Source organism: Coloeus monedula (assembly GCF_965178545.1).
Source record: "Coloeus monedula genome assembly, chromosome: 4".
Classification (NCBI taxonomy): domain Eukaryota; kingdom Metazoa; phylum Chordata; class Aves; order Passeriformes; family Corvidae; genus Coloeus; species Coloeus monedula.
The window spans coordinates 56,637,122-56,655,831 of record NC_138784.1 but is presented as its reverse complement, the minus strand read 5'-3'; the positions used below and the strand labels follow the sequence as shown (position 1 = coordinate 56,655,831).

Genomic DNA, 18,710 nt, shown 5'->3' with positions numbered 1-18,710 from the left:
TGCAAAGCCCAGCCATGCTCCTCTGAGCTTCCCCTCTGTGCTTTGCAGGTGGCCAGGGATGAGAGTACCCTAATTTAGTGCAGGCTAAAACCTATGCTGCTCTCCTCAAACATATGTGCAATGTATAGAGCACCTACAAAGGCACAACTGTGCTCATGGAAGTAACAGTGCTGTCAGGAGATTAAACCCCCACTGTTTAAGCAGGCACCACCGCAAGTTTTACAAATAACATTTGGGCCACATAATCAATGCCTTCATTAAAGACATTTTTAGCAAATAAGTTTTAAAAAAAGTTTTGTATTTACTTAATATTTAAAATTTATTATTTAAAATTTTTAAGCCATCTGCCTCACCAAGCCTGACAAAGCCCTCACTCCTTGATGTTTACTTCCATTTGCCTATTTGCGTTGGTTGAGAAATGTTTTCTTCTGTGTTCAAATGATGAGCATTCTTAGTGCTAAGCCTTCCATCTTTCTGTCCCAATGGGGTACTGGCTTTCCAATTACCCTCTCCTGCTGTCATAAACTGATAAAGTTATCAAATTGTAGTCCCATATTGGATTGCCACAAGGGAGCTGGTTACCTGCTCTAGAAAAATACTTTAATTATTGGCTTTTGAGGTCTAAGTAATTGCCTTCATTTTACACATCTAGGAAAAAGATTCTGTCTATCTCACTACCACACCCTCTCTTCTTAAAGGCACTCTTTTTCTTGATGTTAAAATGAGATGATTTACAGGTTTTGATGGTAGTTCATTAAAAAGAGCTGAGCTATTGTTGCCCATTACTGTCACCTTTCATTAGTTTAAACGCGGCTATGACCGTATTCTTCCTACATAATTTATCTCCTAGAAAAAAATTGCATCTCTGAATGTCAAAGGAAATATTCAAAGGAAGATTCAGAGTTGCCGGAAGAACAAATTTTGGAAGCAATATAAAACTTTCTTTCTATCTCAAGTGGCAGAGTTATGGCAACCATAGTTTTATGCATCCTTTGAAACATTTGACAACGGCCACCCTTAGAGCTAGGAAACCAGATCAAACAAATGAAGGGATGAACCCCATAATAAATTAATTGTTGGACACAAAAAGTTCTCGTGAAATCTCTTTACTTCATCTTTGCCCTTCCAGCTGAAATGGAGCTGCCACATAGGCTTGTAAGCTCAGTATCAGATTTCAGAGAAAAGAAAGCACTGAGCTACTTTTAACTGGCAAACAAACAAATTTAAAAAAACGTTTCAGATATGTCTGAGTGAATATTTTCATTATGTAGTCAGACAAATAATTTAAGGATTTACAAGTGTTTCACCTATTTTAGTCAGCATGAATTTCAGTCATTGCATGATCATTACAGGCCTCATCCAGCTTCACAGCCAAAGTAATGATGGCTGACAGCACTTCAGAGGAGTTGCAAGAAATCCATGCAGGCATTTACTTTCAGATTAATATGCCCTGGGGAAACTTGAATACAAGTGGCTCTATTTATTGACGCAAGTATTGAATAACTGGAAAACATTATCAAAACAATCCATCACTTAGTCCACGAATTAGAAGCATATTTTCTAGATGGAATGCCTATTTCTATTTCTGAAAAAATCAAAGTTCTTGATTTTTTGTTTTTAAATCTGTTTATTAAGAAAAAGCCTTTCTTTTTACATAGAAAAGATACAGAGGAAAGTAAATGCAGTAGAATCCATTACCTTATATAATAGCTATACAATTGAATATCAATGACAAAAGTTTCAGAAAACCTAAATATTATAAAAAGCCACCTCCAAAATAAGACTCTGACAGAGCAAGAACAAGACACAAAAATGAACACTGAACAACTGTGAATCACAAGTGTGTAGAAAGACACAGCCAGTACAATACAAGAGGCCTTGTGCCAAAAAGGATGTTCCTGTCACAGTATTATGCATTCAATGGAGGAATCAGACACATTTAATTCTTTAAGAAATTTCAGTATCTGGTGTATCCTGCAATTTTTTATTTAATTTTCCAACTTTTCAGAGTTGGAAAGCCTTTAAAATTTTGCTTAAAAAACCCCCTCCAATGAGAATGTGTCGAATTCTTAAATCTTGTTTTGTCATGTCTTCCAATGGCAATTATTAGTCACTTTCCCAAGGATTATGCAAAGGAAAATAAGACAATGCGGAATATTTAATTCAAAGCTGTGAACTGAACTGAGCACTCCTGCACTGCCATCTGTGACAGCCTTTGCTAAAGCTTGCAGAAGTCTACAGAACTCTGCCACAGTACCTTCAAGGCACCTTCCTGTAAACCCAGGCAAAATCACCAACAGTCCAGCAAGTGGCACCGTTAGGAATACCATCGGGAAGTAAAATTGTCTCACAAATGGGTGTTGTGCAGATTAAAAAATACATGGAGAAAATAATGAGAACAGACACTTGAATGTCAAGAGAAGAGAAAGATTTATTTTTACTGACTTTCAACTGGTGTTAAGATTGCTTGAGAGACATCCAGTAAATGTGTAAGACCACCACAGATATGACTACATATGCATATTCTGTCTATCTCACTACCACGCCCCCTCTTCTTAAAGGCACTAACTATAAATAGTACGAAAACAGACAGATAAAATGCCACAAAAAAAAAAAAAAAAAAAAAAAAAAAGGATTGCTTGTATGGACTTCTTGTTTATGTTTGTATACATTCATGCTTTAAATGTACAATTTAAAAATTAATTTAAAAGGTCACCTTTATTTTGGCAATACAACTGATAAAATGAAACATGCAGAACACACAGCTTGACAGAACTCAGTGCATAATTTTGTCAGAATGAAGCAGTTCTTTACCACCCTTTGTGAGTTGGGAATTACATTCATATTACAAGGCAAACTCCCCCCCCCCCCAACAGACAACATCTGGCTTCTGTTTAATGCATCTGTTTTTCCACATCTCCTCCAACATCTTTGGATAGTAAAATCTACATCTGACCACAGGTTAAATTGTATGGTTGTATTTTAACAGTCTTCATAGTGCAGCAAGGCAAGACAGAGCTGCCTGTCTTCACTGTTCTATCTCCAGGCTGTCCATTTTTAAGTCAGGTGGTTTAAAGCTATTCACTTCCTCATAGGTAAGTTCTGTAGAGGGGGTGTAAGGAAGAGAGAAGAATTAGGTGATATTCTCTTCAGAAGAAAAATATTCCAGACAAAACAGTTCTACAGATACATGTGACTCGTAGTTTGTATTTCCAGCCTTTTGAGCATCCAGATCCAAAACCAGACTGAATTCACTAGGAATCCTCCTCTTAACCTCAGATTACAAATCAGACTCACAAATACTGTTATTGTACAACATGACTGTCCCCTTTAACTCATTACTAAAACACATGGGCCCTGAAATGAAAACATCAATTATGCTGTCAGATGACTTGCCAAAATGATGTAATAAAAGACAAAATGTAATGGAAAATGGAATCTTTAAAAGTACCTCCATAGGTTTTTAAATGTACACTTTTAACTGTGGAGAACATTCTTTATCATCTCTCAGTCAGTTGCCTTCAATTATATATCATTTGCAATTCTGTGCTAATGCCTTGGGATCCTGGTTTTTGTTTTGGTTTGTTTTTTAAATGTTTTACTGTAGCTAACTTAATTTTACAGTTCTCTGAAAAAAATTTTCTTTTTGTCTTAGAAGCATGTAACAGCTTTCATCAAGAAGTTCTATATTCATCAATAGCTAGAAACATGGGTTACTTGCTATTTTACCCTGCTTTGGGAATAACCCTTTATCTTTTCATGCTAACAGTTATGTCCTGTTTTCTGCCTTGGACATAACTCTGAATAGCATACTCTCAGCCTCTAAAATTTTGAAATATTTTCTAACTGATTAAACATGTCAGTAAGAAATCGATGAGCTTGGGCTGCAAGCCTCAGCAGTGTGCAACGGAGGCCAAGAAAACTCTGAAGTGCATAATGTATAAGACGAAGTGTCTGAAATCTCATTTTACTTTGGTGCTCAGTCCCTTGAGATCAGGCACCACTGATTTTTAACTTGAACAGAAAAAGAGCAGAAACATGCCACCAACATCTTGAGAAATTGGGTCAATATTTCATCAACACTACAAACATTTTATGTCATCTTACTTAAAAGTGGCACATGCTGTACTTAAAAATAAAAAAAAATTATTCCCCAAGATAAAAATATGACCAGAAGGAAGAAGGAAAAGCAGCAAACCAGCTGTGCCAGTTTTGAGATTTTTGTCTCAGGCCTTTTTTTAAACCTGAATAAAGAACAAAATTGACCTGTAGTTCCATCAAGGTCAATTATGTAAAAAATGATACATGATAAATGTAATGATAAATAATATGATACTGTCCTTCCAAGAGAATTCACCTTCATGTCCTCATTTCAGTTTAGAAAGTGTTAAGATGTTAAGCTAAGATTGTTCCTGAAATAATTTCAACGGAGTTTCATCACAAAGAGAAATCAGCTTCATGACTCAGAAATTGTTAAACTTTCCTGTTAAATACTTGGGCAACTGAAAAAGCAGCAGAAAAAAAATCATTCACTCCTAAGTACAGCAGCAAATGAACATAGCTCTCAAGAAAGATGATGTATGGGTGGTGCTGTAGGCTGCAAGGTTCTGCAGAGGAGAGCATGTGTAAGGGGTAAGCTATGCCAGTCAATCCTCCTTGTTTGTACAGACACAGTTTCTAGAAAAGCATTTCCAGGGCTCTAGGAGGTTGATTTATTGTAGAGAGAGCCATGACCCCACTATTATCTTTAAGTTAAATTTGCTGTAAACAGTCTGCTTTCTCCCCTGTAATGCCCTGGATAAAACATGGCACAAGTGGACGGGCATGAGGAAGCCATGAGAAGTCAGTATTTTTCATCATAAACCTAACCACTATGACAATACATTTTTATCAAATCTTTTCAGAGTAGAAGTTAAAGAAAATGCAAATAGAAACAAAAGAACATTTATTTTATAGAAGACATATTTCATCTTAAGCCAAGGAAAGTCTTTATTGATAAACAGAAACAATCAGTTTTCTACAACATTATTCTAAATTTAAAATCTCTAGTAAGGAATTTTTAGAATTTTATGTCCTCATTAGACAGTGATGAGATTGGACTGTACTTTTCAGTGTACTTGCAGTTTAATGTTGAGCCACCTTACTTCCGTGATACTGCAGTGCAATATGATCATGTTGCAAGCATGGAAGGTTGTTGCAGTATTTATCAAAGAAGGGTTTTGCGGTGTCACTCCCAAGTAAAATCATCAACTATCATTTCAAACAGGACCAATAGCATGGTATTGGAATCCCAATTCCTTTGATGTCTAAAGACATGTTAACAAAATACACATCTATGTGGATAATACTACTTTTTGATTCTGAACAGAGCTAGACCAGAATCCCAAGTAGTGTCATTTGCCCCAGGACAGTTACTTCAGCTGGGGATCTGACCTAGAAAGCTAAAAGCAAAACAGAGTGTGTGATTACCTGGTAACTAGCATAAACTTTTAGTTAAGCTTTTACTGGTACAGGGAAACTAGTAAGGAGATGACAGAATGGGGGGTGTGGGCAAAATCCAGAGAGGAAACATAAGCCTTTCTACCCGTTCACTCCCACGAGCACACATATGAACTTACTGTGTTTGCCTGAGGCTTAAAAGTTCAAATTCCTCTGGCTAGCAGTGGAGGGAAACTGTTATTAAAGTAAGGCTTTCTTCTGCTACATGTGTTCACTACTGCATGCAATTCTGATACCTTTCCATTCATCTACGGTTCGCTCCTTGTTCTCTATGGACTCGTCATACAGCTCGGCCTCAGGCTCATCATCCGGATCGTGGTACTGAACAAAGTAGGGATGCGCGAGTGCTGCCGAGGCAGTGATCCTTTTATCGCTGTCCAATATCAGCATCTGCTCAAGCAGATCTACAGCTAAGGGAAAAAGAGAAACACGGTCCAAAGCCAGAGAGACCATGAGGAAAAAAAAGAAAAGGCAACTGTTTACACACAACCTATTCTCACTCACCTTAAACTAATATTACTGACAAAATTTAGACAACATAACAAGTAAGTTTTGAAGATTTTGTACTGTGAGTACAAAAGAGAGCTGGAGGAAGCTTCTGTTTTGCTTGTGGCATGCACAAAGGTTCACTACAGTTGATTTGAGATCTGATTGACCTCTTCAGATATCCAAGGACTTATTTCTAAACAGATCCATGTGTACTTGTAAGGTAATACCCTGTGTTGTGCATCATGTGCTTGAGTTTGCACTGATTGGGACCAAGCTAAGTAACTTGTGAATAAAATGTGGGATTACACTTCTAATAAGCTGCACCAATGAAATGATCAGATGAAAACCCCGAAGCAACTTCACAGGACCCAGCATAAACAAAATATGTTTGAAGTTGACATTTGAAGTATACTAGAAATGAGAGATACTTGTATGGCTGAAATTAATTTTTTATGGAATTTTATCATAACTATTTAAAATGCTACTTTTTTTACTGCTTTCATATAAGTATTGGCATTAATTTGCCTTTATGCTATTAATATGTAGCATGCTCTCATGTACTTCAGGTAAATAAATCCAATTTTTTAATACGAAAGCATTCCAAACGACTTGTATTTGTAAGAATAAAATTGGTATTAAACCACAAAATGAATTCAAAGCAATTTAACTCACAATACTTCCCTATAATGTACACTTGATGGAACTAACCAGGTACTGCAATGAGATGATTCTGATGACTCAAGTGTCTCCTTTGTCATGTCACAAGAAGTTCACAGAAACACCTCTTTTGCACAGGCAGAACCATTTGATTAGACAGAAAAACAATTGTAGAGGATCAGATCAAAGGTCTGCCTTAGCCCAGTATCCTGTGTCCAACAATGGCTCATATATTCCCAGGAAATAATACTCAAAAGGGTCATTCAAACAGCTATACTTCCTGGTATATTCTTCTACTTGCCAGCAATTTACAGCTCATGGCCTTCTTGAGCCAGAAGTGATGTCTCTAATCTAGACCCCTTGATATTTTTATTTATTTCTGCTATGTATAGCTGGCTTTTGCTTTTCATCCATGGACCATTTCCCTTTAGGAGGTTCCTGTAATTTCCACCAGAAACAAAAAGACACAGGCTTCATGAAGGGAAAACAGTTTCAGGATGAAAGGTTAAGCAAAGCTCTTTTCACTGGTCTGATTATTATTATATGGGATCATACAGCAAGGAACTCAAGGAGTTCATATGTTAGTGAAAAATTTTATCTGTCAGTCTGACTTTCTTACCTAATGGATTGGCACCACGAAACACTGCTTTCAAATCCTGTTGAGGCATATGTGGAAGAGATTCGATGTATTTTCTTGCCTAGAAATAAGTCAATATACATACCACATCCAGAGGGTTAAATTTTGCTCAACAGTAACCACATCAGCTCTAAAAAACCAGACATATTTTTTATGTTTCTTGTACATGGGAAATCCTCTTTACATAAAACCTCAAGGTATGACTTTGTTTCAAACACTCACTCCTGTATACTGGAGTATAATAATAAGCAAGAGAGTTTTAAGCAGGTGTATTTTGGTCTAAGGCTTTTGTGTTAGCACTTTAGTTTTGCCCTGTGCTTACTGGTTTATTGCAGTATATCCCTAGGGAACACATGCATGTAATGTTCAATCAGAAACTGCAGCCTAAATCATCCTTCAGTTACCCTCAGCAAAGTGGTATAATTCAATCTGCAGCCTTCCCTCCTCTCTCTTCTCTGGTGAGACGTAGCTTCACTAAACAAAAAACAAATTCTGATACTCCATAGGAACAGATTTCCAGATGTTTAACAGAATTTAGAGCTTGCCTTTTCACTGTGGCTGTGAAAAGTTCATCCAAACTTGTGGGGTACACCCAGCCCCCGCCCTGGAGGGATGTCTGCTGAGATAAGGAGAGTGCCTAAACCTCCCAGCAGAACTCCCCTGGAAAGGGAGCTACTTTTGTTATGGCGAGAAGAAAACAAACCCAGAATCCTCTGGGAGACCCTATGCAGATCCTTTGTAACCCATTGGCCTTTACCCTCTGATACCCACCCCCTGTATCCCTATAAAGGGCAGAGAGATGCCTGTCCCTGGCCTCCCCTTCGCTGGAGTAGGGACTAATAAAGCTCCCTCGTGCGGAACAGCTACACGGGCCTCTCGTCTCTCTCTCCCTGGTCTGGCCTGGAGGCTGCCCTGCAGAGCTGAGCTGGAATCACGAGCTGATATCACTAAAGAGCTGACAGCCTCTGCAAGGGCCCTCCTGCCAGCAGCTGAGGGAAGACACCGGGCCTCGGGAAGGTGATTCCTTTCGGGACCATCTCTCCGGACTGGTCACAGTTTCCTCGGTCAGAGCTACTCACCCCACACCGGCTGCCATACAAACTCATCTAGCAAAAGCCTGCCCGGATATAGGATCCACAAATGTCAGCCTGACATTACACGAGCGACGAATTTTTAGGCTGAGGTAGATAGGTTGGCAAAAGAAGAGATTGAATACTGGGATCAGACACAACAGGAAATTCTGAAAAGCAACTGTCAAAAAAGAAGCAAATGGCTACTCCCTAAATCCATAAAAAACCCCAGGTGGTCTTTGGACAAACCCGAACCCTTTTAAAACGTGTTTGTGTTACACAGATGTCTCTCCACATTTAGCAGTCCTGTTAGAAGGAGACTACCTGCAGAAGGCTAACTAAGCATCCTTGGCCTATGGAAAACAGCAAAGGAAATAAAGTGCTTCGTACTAAGCAGCTCTATGACTCCAAGAGAGATATCAGAATGAGAAATATGGAGTTATCTTCTGCACTGTCACAAAGTGACTATAAAATACTATGACATTATTATCGGTGCAATCCTGCGACTGCACTTGGGAAACTGATCCTGTTCCCAACATTGTTCTTTCATCTTAATTTCTGCAGCATTAATGAATTGATATAAATGATGTTAAATCATTACATAACACAGCCTCCTTTCAAGATGTGTTCTAGTTTAATGAGGCAGATATATTTCTTTTTTCTGCTTTTTCTAAGATGTAAGCATATTCTATCAAAACTCTAGACTGCCATTAGTGACACATTTCTTACTAAAAGAAGAAAGCCTTTATGTAGTATGTCCCCAAGCTGTTAAAATGATATTAGTATTTTCCCTTTTTATTATCGGGGTAGACAGCAAGGCTTTCTTAAAAGGATGATTTCTTCTGAACAGCTGTAGCCAGTCAAGCAGAGAAGTTAAAACTAGTGAGAAGTTTAAAAACTAGTTAAACACAGGCTTTTATACCCCTAAGGCTCATAAAGGCAGGTAACACCTCCTAGAAGGTCAGGGTGTGCAGCTCCTATGAGAGTTAAGTCTTCCAGGACATATATATATAGATACACATATGTATGTGTATATATATACACACACATATATATATATAAGAACAAAAGAGCAAAAGAGAGCTATCATATGTTCTTTCATGGAAGCTATGGACTAGGGGAAAAAAATGAGGTAGATTTATCTGGTAACAAACATCTGTGGATTTATTGATTATTTGTTTCTGTATGGGCACCTATCAACATCTAATCAACAACTAATCATTAATCAACAACTAATCCTAACATGATTGAACAAGATGCAGTGAAAATTATGTCCAACCTCGCCCAGAAATCCTTTGAAAACAACACAGACCTAACAAAGTGCACTTACCAGCCTGTCCCCTCCACTTATATACTCACCACAGAAACCCAACCAAGAGAATCCCAGTGTTTAAATTATTCTGAAATGCAATTACCATTTAAACTCCTATTAACATGAAAAACTGACACCTCAGTAACTTGTGCTGGAACATCCAATGAGGTTGATCTTTTCATTTCCAATTCTTTAATCCTCTACTTATAACCAAAAATAGGCTTGGCATTTCAGCAAATCTCTGACATTGCTGTTACAGGAATGTTGAAAATTGTCCATGGCTGCAAGCTGCATTAAGAAATACCTAAACAATAAGGCCAAACTACATGGTAAAGTAGAACCAAAATGAAGGAACTCCCCTGCAACTGGCAATTATCTCCAAGCAAGGTATGCATCTCCTTTGACATTGTTCCCCTAATCAGGCAGCAGCAGCCCAGAGGTGACCTGTTCATTAACCTGGTTTTTGTGTTCTGCCTCTGCTCTAAAGGAATAATTAGCCCAAATAAAACAGTTTCAGGATTCCTGTAGCTCACTGAGGTATACTCTGAAACAAAGAAATTAAAAGAACAAAGCAGATACTATTTCCAGTAAGTATTTAAGGTGTTAATCTCACAGTCAGAAATCTCACTAGTTGTGGGTAAATAACACATTTGTATACGCTACTGAGAATGTGTTACAGCAAAACCTGTAGGATCTTAATAAAACATAAAGGCTACAAAAGGCCCTATGAGACTATACAAGGACCTATGCTTAGGATAGCACAGTCTGAGATTTGTTGGTTGATGTAGTCCCTGGCAAAAGGATGGATGCTTAGTTAGCCTCCTGCCCCAGCCATTCCCAGGTGCTGGGTACCCAAAAGCTCTGGGACTGTGATTGGCCTGTGATGATGGGGTTTCATTATGCTCGTACCTTCCAGAAATACAGGGTTGTTCTGCCTCTCCTGCTACTCCTGCGTACTTGACCTGCTACTGTATTCATTAGGAACGTCAAAGGAAACCCATCAATATATACACAAGCTGAGAAATAGCCTTTAGTATTAGTCTGAGGTGTATACAGGAAAGATTTAAGAAAACAGCTGCAGCTCAGGAGGTATCTGTGTGCTGTTGTTTATCTGAACTCTGACACTGTGCCCATCACCTGCCCTTATCAAACAATACTACATCTCATTCCTCAGCTGGCTATCCACCATTATTGCTTACAATGAATCTTTTAAGTATAATTTTACCAGAGAAATTAAGTGGAAATTGTTCATTTACTAGATTACTATTTTAAAGACATCACATAGAAAGTTAAAAAGCCCACTCTTAATTACAAATATTAACAAGTGGACCTCATGGAAGCATTTAGAGAGATGAATAAATACAATTTTCAAATAAGGGATATAAAGAGAGTACTCATGCAGAACACGTATTACTTGATTCGGATATATCTCTGTTTAGAAACTTTACAACAATGGAAAGCATACAAATTACAGAGACATCAGATTTAACAGCAACAATATAATGCTCTGAGCTGAGCACCAGTTAGCATTTTTTAAATTATAAGAATAACAGCAATTTAAAAGATCATCAGGACTAATTTCTTAACTCTTTGCAAAAACTCAGTACATGAGAACAAGTATCAAAATTTTTCCAGGTGACAGTCAAGGCATTTGGATGCCTCCAAAAGCCTATTTTTTGAATGGTGTCATTCTAGCAGCAAAAAACAGAGATAATTTAAAGGTATTTGCTCATTTCCAAATCAGAGTGTCTGTGTAACATAGCCAGTGACACTATGCCAATTAGAGAAACAATGACAGAAAGTCAGTTAACTGACTGAAGCTGTGAACTCACATGTTCTGATGATATCTTCTTCAGAAGTTCTGAACTGGGTGTGCCCACAACTTCCATTATTCTCTTTAGTTGATCGATATCTGCATTATTTCAGGGAAATAAAGAGCACACGATCCTTCTGGGTTTAGACAATTAATGAGCTTCCATGCACGTAACGAAGATGTTTAAAACTATTCAGCAAGACAATGCCACCATAGCCCATGGAAGGATATAATTCATATCTGCTAAAGCCTAGTCCTGGAGTATGAAATTCTCTTCTGTACTATATGAACTTGTCAGGTATGTCAGCTGCATGAAAAATATTGCTTTTCTGTCCTAGTTCCCAATCTAATACATTCTTAAGCTTAATCTTAATAGCACATCTATGTTTCAGCAATCTGAGGGATTTCTGAAGATCAGTCTAATATAACATACAGCTCATAGGGCTAGATTACTAATCTAAAGACTGGCAAATGAAAAGTTCTCATTTGGTACCTTTAAAAATCTGTTTTATATAGGTCTCAAGATTAAAAATCTTGAAAATGTTAATTTTTCATTGTCATACAGGACCTGTGAAGTATATTACATTTTTCATAAACACTCTAGATTATTTTACAGCTATATTTAAATTGATATAATAATATAATTGTAGACAATATTTTATAACAACGAAAAAAATCTTATTTCTTGCAAACTAGATATACTGATTTTTTCAAATACCACATATCATGTAATCAAACAGTCTCAGGACAGTCATCTCCCACTGATGAACACCTGGAGGCTGCCTGTGGTTACAATAAAGGCTAATGATGCTGAGCACAATAGAAAGGCCAGTGGGGAGACTTGGTCCCAGCTCTCTTAAGATTATTTCAGGCAATTCTAATGTCATGAGGTTTTGCACCCAGCAACAGCTTAGTACTAGCAGAAGTATTTGCTTTTTGAGGGGTTTCGGAGTAGCAAGAAATGCCAATATTCAGTACGAAAGAATGTGCTTTTGTTTCTCATAATAAAAGCTTTCCTCCTTGATGCAGTTGTTTCCTTACTCCTTATTATGAGTTTTTCTTCCGTTTTCTTTTATTATTTTACTGCTCTCCTCAGCAATATCTTTTTTCTGCTCCTGCCAGCACAGGAAACGCCACTGGAAATCCCTGATGCTCCATCAGGGACCACAGCACAGTGCTGCAGAAAAGAGGGCTTTGTTGCTCCTGTGGCATTTCTGGAACTACTGGCTTTTTTTAATATAACAGGACACAATAAGCCTATTAATTCACTTATTATTTAAAAGTTAACTCATTTGCATGTTTGGAACTTCCAGCCTAAAAGCAGTTCTGTTTTTTAAAATTGTATTAGCTGATGAAAAAATGTGCCTTTACTCAGCTTCAGTATTAGTCTGTTATTTCAGTAAGATCCACACATGGAAGAAATCTACGCTGTTGTAACTAGGTTATTTTTTAAATACAGATAAAAAAGAATAAAGTAACTTTTTGTTGTTTAGGAACATCTGTTAGTGGTTTTTATCCTACCAGTGGGTCTCATATTCAGTCGTCATACACACTGAACTGAAAGATTAGCAAATTGTTTACTCTTTTACAAGTTTGTTACTTTGAAAACATGTCCATAGAAACACTCAAGTCTTTAGGAAAAAAAAGGAAGAGTTAGACAGTATTTTTATAGTTGTTTTTTAAGTTTTATATTAAGGATACAATCATTTCCTGGAAATAGAGCCTTTCCTTTCAATAGCTCTGCCATGATACATCCAACCGACCATATGTCAACTGCCAAAAAACAGAGACAGAAATGTGCCAAATGAATCAAAGAGATCCTTAAACACAGCTGCTTCTTGGTTTAAAACTATCACTAAATCCAGCTGTAGCAAAATACAAGTCTTCTCAGTTTACCTGTTTGATTGTAGTGCATCCAGTTTAACATAATTTCTGGAGCTCTGTACCATCTTGTTGCAACATATCCAGTCATTTCATCATCAGTTTGACGAGCTAAACCAAAGTCTAAAATCTACAGAATAAAAATAAAATAGTAATTTAAAAAATCCCCTTTCACTTTTATTATAGGTCCTGATTTTCCCATTACTCATTTCTGAGTTTTCCATAGTTCCTCACTCTTGGTGAAGTAAAACAGCAGCACTCTGCAGAGGAGCTCATCTGCTCTTCCTGCTGTATCCCTGCAGCCTCTGGTGCTGCATAAAGATATTTCCACTGCAATGAACCTGGCGCTTTGTTCTCCAAGGCAGACTTTATATGAGTTCAATTTTCCACTGACATTCATTTACTAAAAATAAACACTCTTGCTATAAAAAAATGAAATATTATTATCAACTGGGAGTATTTGTGTAAAACGCCAACAGCAAGTGCCAGTGGCCATTTAAAGACCAAACGAGCTGATCACAAATCTGCAGAATTTCTGTTGTCTAATTTTCTTACGTCCAAGCATTTACTCAAGTCACACATTATCCCGATGCCACTAGGAGAGAAATGTATATCCTGTGTAACAATGTAAATGTAAATCACACCCCATTTGTTTTCAATAGAACTTGCCCACCAAAACAAACAAAGGAGCTCTGTTTATGTACACAGAGGCTTGATTGCAAAGTGTTCCCCTCCAGATGCTTTCCCTTGCTAAGTTTACACTGACGAGAAGTTACTTCAATTGAATTTTCCCAGCTCATTTCTTTGCTTTCTATTCTGTTTTCTGGTTACTCTATGTCCCACCAGTTATGGACCCTAGCTCTAAGAGAGACTGCTGTGAAAGGGTACCATCTGAGCCTCAGTGCTGTTAATCATCTCTTCACATAGAAGTGTGAATAAGATCATTGAGTATCTCCTGTGATGAGATCCAGGATTATTTATTAAGCTGATGGCTAATCCTTTTCATAGGGAATAAGAAAATTTCAAGAGTGTAATTCAAAATTCTTCAGTTATAATCCAATTAAAAGATACACAAAGCCTGAAGAAAAATATTAAGATATAAATAATTAACATCTTTACTTCCAATATTGTTTAAAAGCATAATTTATTTCTTAAGTAAGTGACAAAAAATGCATGAGGCAAACAAGGCACAAATAATGGCATGAAACTCAAACGTGCCCTTATTTTTATAAGGGTTTTAGCAATATTTTTCCTTAACAGCTGATCCCTTCTATCAAATATATGCACACACACACTTTCCTTCTCTTTGCTTCTATTTCCTTTTTGTTAGTACTTGGAAATATCCACTAGTTTGTTCTGTTGAAAATACTTTGAGGAAGTAAAGCTATAAATATAAACAAAGCAGAAAGCAGAGTAACCAATGCTAGACAGAGAGGTGCACAGATTTCATAATAATATAAAAAAACCAGTAAAAGTCTCCTTTACTTACAGTACAAAAATATAGTACACATTTTAGAGTACATGATCAAACACAGATGACCCACAAAATTCCACAGATGCTGAACATACATGCATGAAGACATTAAAGAGATAATCATGAAACTTGCTGAGCATCTGCAAGTGTCACTAAATCAAACAGGAACTACAGTTTCTCACCACAGATCCGGATTAGTGCAAGAACCTAACTGCACTGCTCTTATTCATTACTGTGATTTTTTGCTGATCTTGTAGTATTTGGAGTCTTTTCTTAAATCCTTTGCAGCTGGAATAAAGTGATTACATCAGAGTCTTAGAAACAGGAATAAAGATGTTTCTGGCTGTCATGGAGAAATGTTTAACTTCTCATTCTTAAGCTTAAAGGCTTAGAAAGCTACAAGACATCTCTTCCTTCTCCAGAGTCTCATACTTATTATCTAGTATCATATCACACAGATACACCAAGAGATGTATTTATATAGATGTGTACATCAAAATAACATTTGAGAAACAAGGATTACAGGATTCTTTTTGGTTGGTTGAGTTTTATTTGTTTGTTTGTTTGGCTTACTGCCTGTAACTGGTAATAATGATATATTTTTTGCCGTCATTATTTAATTTAGCTTGTATGTTCTATAGACACAAAAATGAAAGTTGTTACAAGGCTTCACCTATACATGGCTGATGCAGATACATATCACAGGTCAGACTCTCAAGATAAACTCCATTAAGTACTCACACAGGGGCCAAACTATTATCTATGTACCATCTGTGCGGTACAGAGGGATTTTGCAAAGATATTTGCATTCATACTAAATTAACATTTGGGAGAAAACACATGTTCACAGAAATGAGCAAGTAGCAAACAGTTGAAATGAATGGAATGAGACATAAAAATGGTAACTAATGTTTTTTTAGGAAACTGTCATCTTGAGAGTTTTCACAACACTCTTTGCTACGACAGCATGATACCTACCCTCAATTCACAGTCTTCATTTACGGCTAGGTTACTGGGCTTCAGGTCCTGTAGCAGAACACAGAGAGTCAAGTACTATTTCAACCTTTTAAAATATATTGTAACTATGTCTTAGCAACACATTTGATGCACAGAGGGACACACTACATTCATTTTTATTACCTCAAAGACTGAACTCACCCGATGGATGATTCCAGCTGAGTGAATATACTGTGAAGAAAAAAAAAAAAAAAAAAAAAAAGGTAAAATTTGAAGTTAGAGGTGAAGGAGGTCAAAGCCACTTGTCTTATTATTTGCTTCTGAGACTGACTGTTTTATAAACAGAAAATACTTACGTCATCCCATGTTTTCAGAGGTATGTCAAACATCAAAACCTCCCTGTTTTGTCTTATCCAGAACTGGATATTTCAAGAAAGGTAACCATGAAGACTAGATTCTACCATGAAAGGCAGCACTCACAGTGATTCTTCTGTTTAAAGTCTCCTACCAATTTGGAATTTGTTCCAGCCTTCCTTGGATGTCCATGTTGATCAGCTAGTGGCTAGTGCAATCAGTGGCCTAGGGAGCAGCATGGCTGACTCCTATGTGATGTAAGTTACCTTCCCATACTGTGAACACTGATGTGGATGAAAGCAGCCACACTTGCAGTCTGGGACAGGTTAGTGACCAAAATACCCACCTAAAATACCCACAGCATTACTGCAGGTCCACTTTCAAAGCAGTATTTCAGTGGCTATTTCGTGTCTCTGCTATTTTACATAAAACATTTAAAATCAAAAACTGAGAAAAGCTTACTCTGTCATTGCCTATTGTTCTCTAGTTAGGATTAACAGCAAGTTTACCTATGATCTTATCAACCAGGATCGGCCACACCTTGGAAACCTTCTATTCTCTAGAGGTGATTCCACCTTTTTTAGGAGAAGGAATTATACACAAAACCTGTACAGCAATTGGGAAAACCCAAAGAGAACACAAGGGCATTCTTCATGTTTACCAGAAGGCAGGGTCACCTCTCAGTGCTCCTCACAGCAGCTGTAAGCAGCTGAATGAACAGGAAACTGCTTGCAACAGGAGCTGTGTCCCTGCTCTGCTGAGACAACCACAGGAGCCCCTCCCGGTGCCACCAAGCAGTCATATACATGATCAAATGTTCTTTGACTAATGAGACATAAGAATTTCAATTCCAGAAGAGAGGAGCCACCAGCAACCCCTCCCCTTTCAAACAGAGCCAGAAATGCACCTGAGTGCATTTCTGAAATTAATATTCACTTAGAGCACAGTTCTTACTATTATTTAGCTTTGACACAACATAGACTTATATTCAAAACCACAAGGAGGATAATTAATGCCAGAATCCATCTTCCTAACCAAGCTATTAACTCACGTAAATGAGACAAAGCAATTAAGGGCTCAGTTTTGCAATTTTTATTCACTAAAATCTGTACTTAAAGTGATGGAATCTGCATGCATGAATAAGAATTACTGTCTCAGGCACAAGGTAACTTGCTGAAAATCATGTAGTAAGTATATTTCAGAGCCAGTATTTACCATGGCTTGCTTTCAAACATAATTATTTTCTGTGCCTAAAATATCAATTACTGTTAAGTTAGCTAGTAAAGCTGCTGACCTCTCTTTTCTGTTTGCTTGCATCTTGGGAAAATCCATACTGGTCTGAGAAAAAGCTTAGCACCTAGTAATGGGAAGCATTACCTCCACCTTCCCCTGTTTATAGACACTTGTATGTTAAACATCAGCAAAATGACACATATTTTGATTCTTTTGGAAGAAAATTTTGCTGTAGATTCATTGCCCATCGCCTGTGTTATTTAAGAGTATAAATTTTAACTGGTATGATTGAAGGAAACAATGACTTCACAGGCAGAGTAAATCCTAAGTGACTGTGTGCAGCATTGTACATTGCTGGGATAAATTTCTGCTTCTAGACATTTCACAAGGGACCCAACTAATTTGGTTATCTCTTCACCCATGTGACACTCTCTACAAAAATCAGGACTGTGGTTTTCCAAAGTGGCTCATGTCTTTCAAAGCACAAATGTGAGTTACTTTCCATATTGTTCTTTATCCATTTCACATTCTTCAGAATTTTTTAAACATTATATAGCATATTATTGTCCTGCAGTAGGACCTGAAATAGACACTGATCTAAAGTTAATGTTCAAGGGGAGTATCACATGTATTGTGCATGTAAACATTGGTAGGCTTGGGGGTTTATTTCTGGTTAGAAAATTACCTGATAACTTCTGAAATTATTGCTGCTATTTGTGCACTTTTAAGATATTAAAAAAAAAGTGTTTAAGTACTCTCATTGCAACCAACCAGTCCTTACTACAAGATTTAGATTGCTGACTCATTACTACAACATTTAGATTCCTGGACCCAGACAGTACCTTAAGACCTCGAAGTAACTGATAGATGAGAAACTGTATATGATCGTCTGTTAACTTCTGGCACTTCACAATGTTATTCAGGTCAGCACCCATTAAATTTGTCACAAGATATCTGTGAGAGTAAAACAGTGAGAAAAAACCACAGAATGGCAGAACATAAATCTTCTAGAAAAGTATCTACACAGGCCATGTAGGTTCCTTTTCCACTGTCAAGTAACACATTTTATATCCTTTAAATCAGCCATGAGCTCTAATAATGCAATCACTGGTATGAGACTTAATATAATGAAAAAGAAAAGTCCTTACAGTATATTAGAATCTTTTATCTCTGTTTTCTCCATGACACACTACAGCAGTGATACATGCAACATATTTTTTGATGAAGAGGAAGCCTCACCCAACACCAAAGTGGCAGCCTGAGGCACCAAAACTATAGGACCTGCAAGGCCCTGGAATATCGGACGATGGAGGGTAATATTAGAGTGGTAGAAA

The 18,710-nt window shown here is 37.3% G+C and overlaps 1 protein-coding gene across 1 annotated transcript in view; it reads right to left on the bottom strand.

Annotated features, from left to right (window-relative positions):
• Positions 1-3,028: 3,028 nt before the first annotated feature.
• The window catches only part of MAPK11 (mitogen-activated protein kinase 11), a gene marked incomplete at both ends in the record, with an annotated part of 31,070 nt that continues 15,388 nt past the window's right edge, over positions 3,029-18,710 (bottom strand). Inside the window, 9 exons of the mRNA XM_082280778.1 lie at positions 3,029-3,102; positions 5,736-5,909; positions 7,265-7,343; positions 11,497-11,576; positions 13,179-13,250; positions 13,374-13,488; positions 15,811-15,858; positions 15,991-16,020; positions 18,219-18,330. Coding sequence (XP_082136904.1) covers positions 3,029-3,102; positions 5,736-5,909; positions 7,265-7,343; positions 11,497-11,576; positions 13,179-13,250; positions 13,374-13,488; positions 15,811-15,858; positions 15,991-16,020; positions 18,219-18,330 — 784 coding nt within the window. The remainder of the gene's footprint in view (positions 3,103-5,735; positions 5,910-7,264; positions 7,344-11,496; positions 11,577-13,178; positions 13,251-13,373; positions 13,489-15,810; positions 15,859-15,990; positions 16,021-18,218; positions 18,331-18,710) is intronic.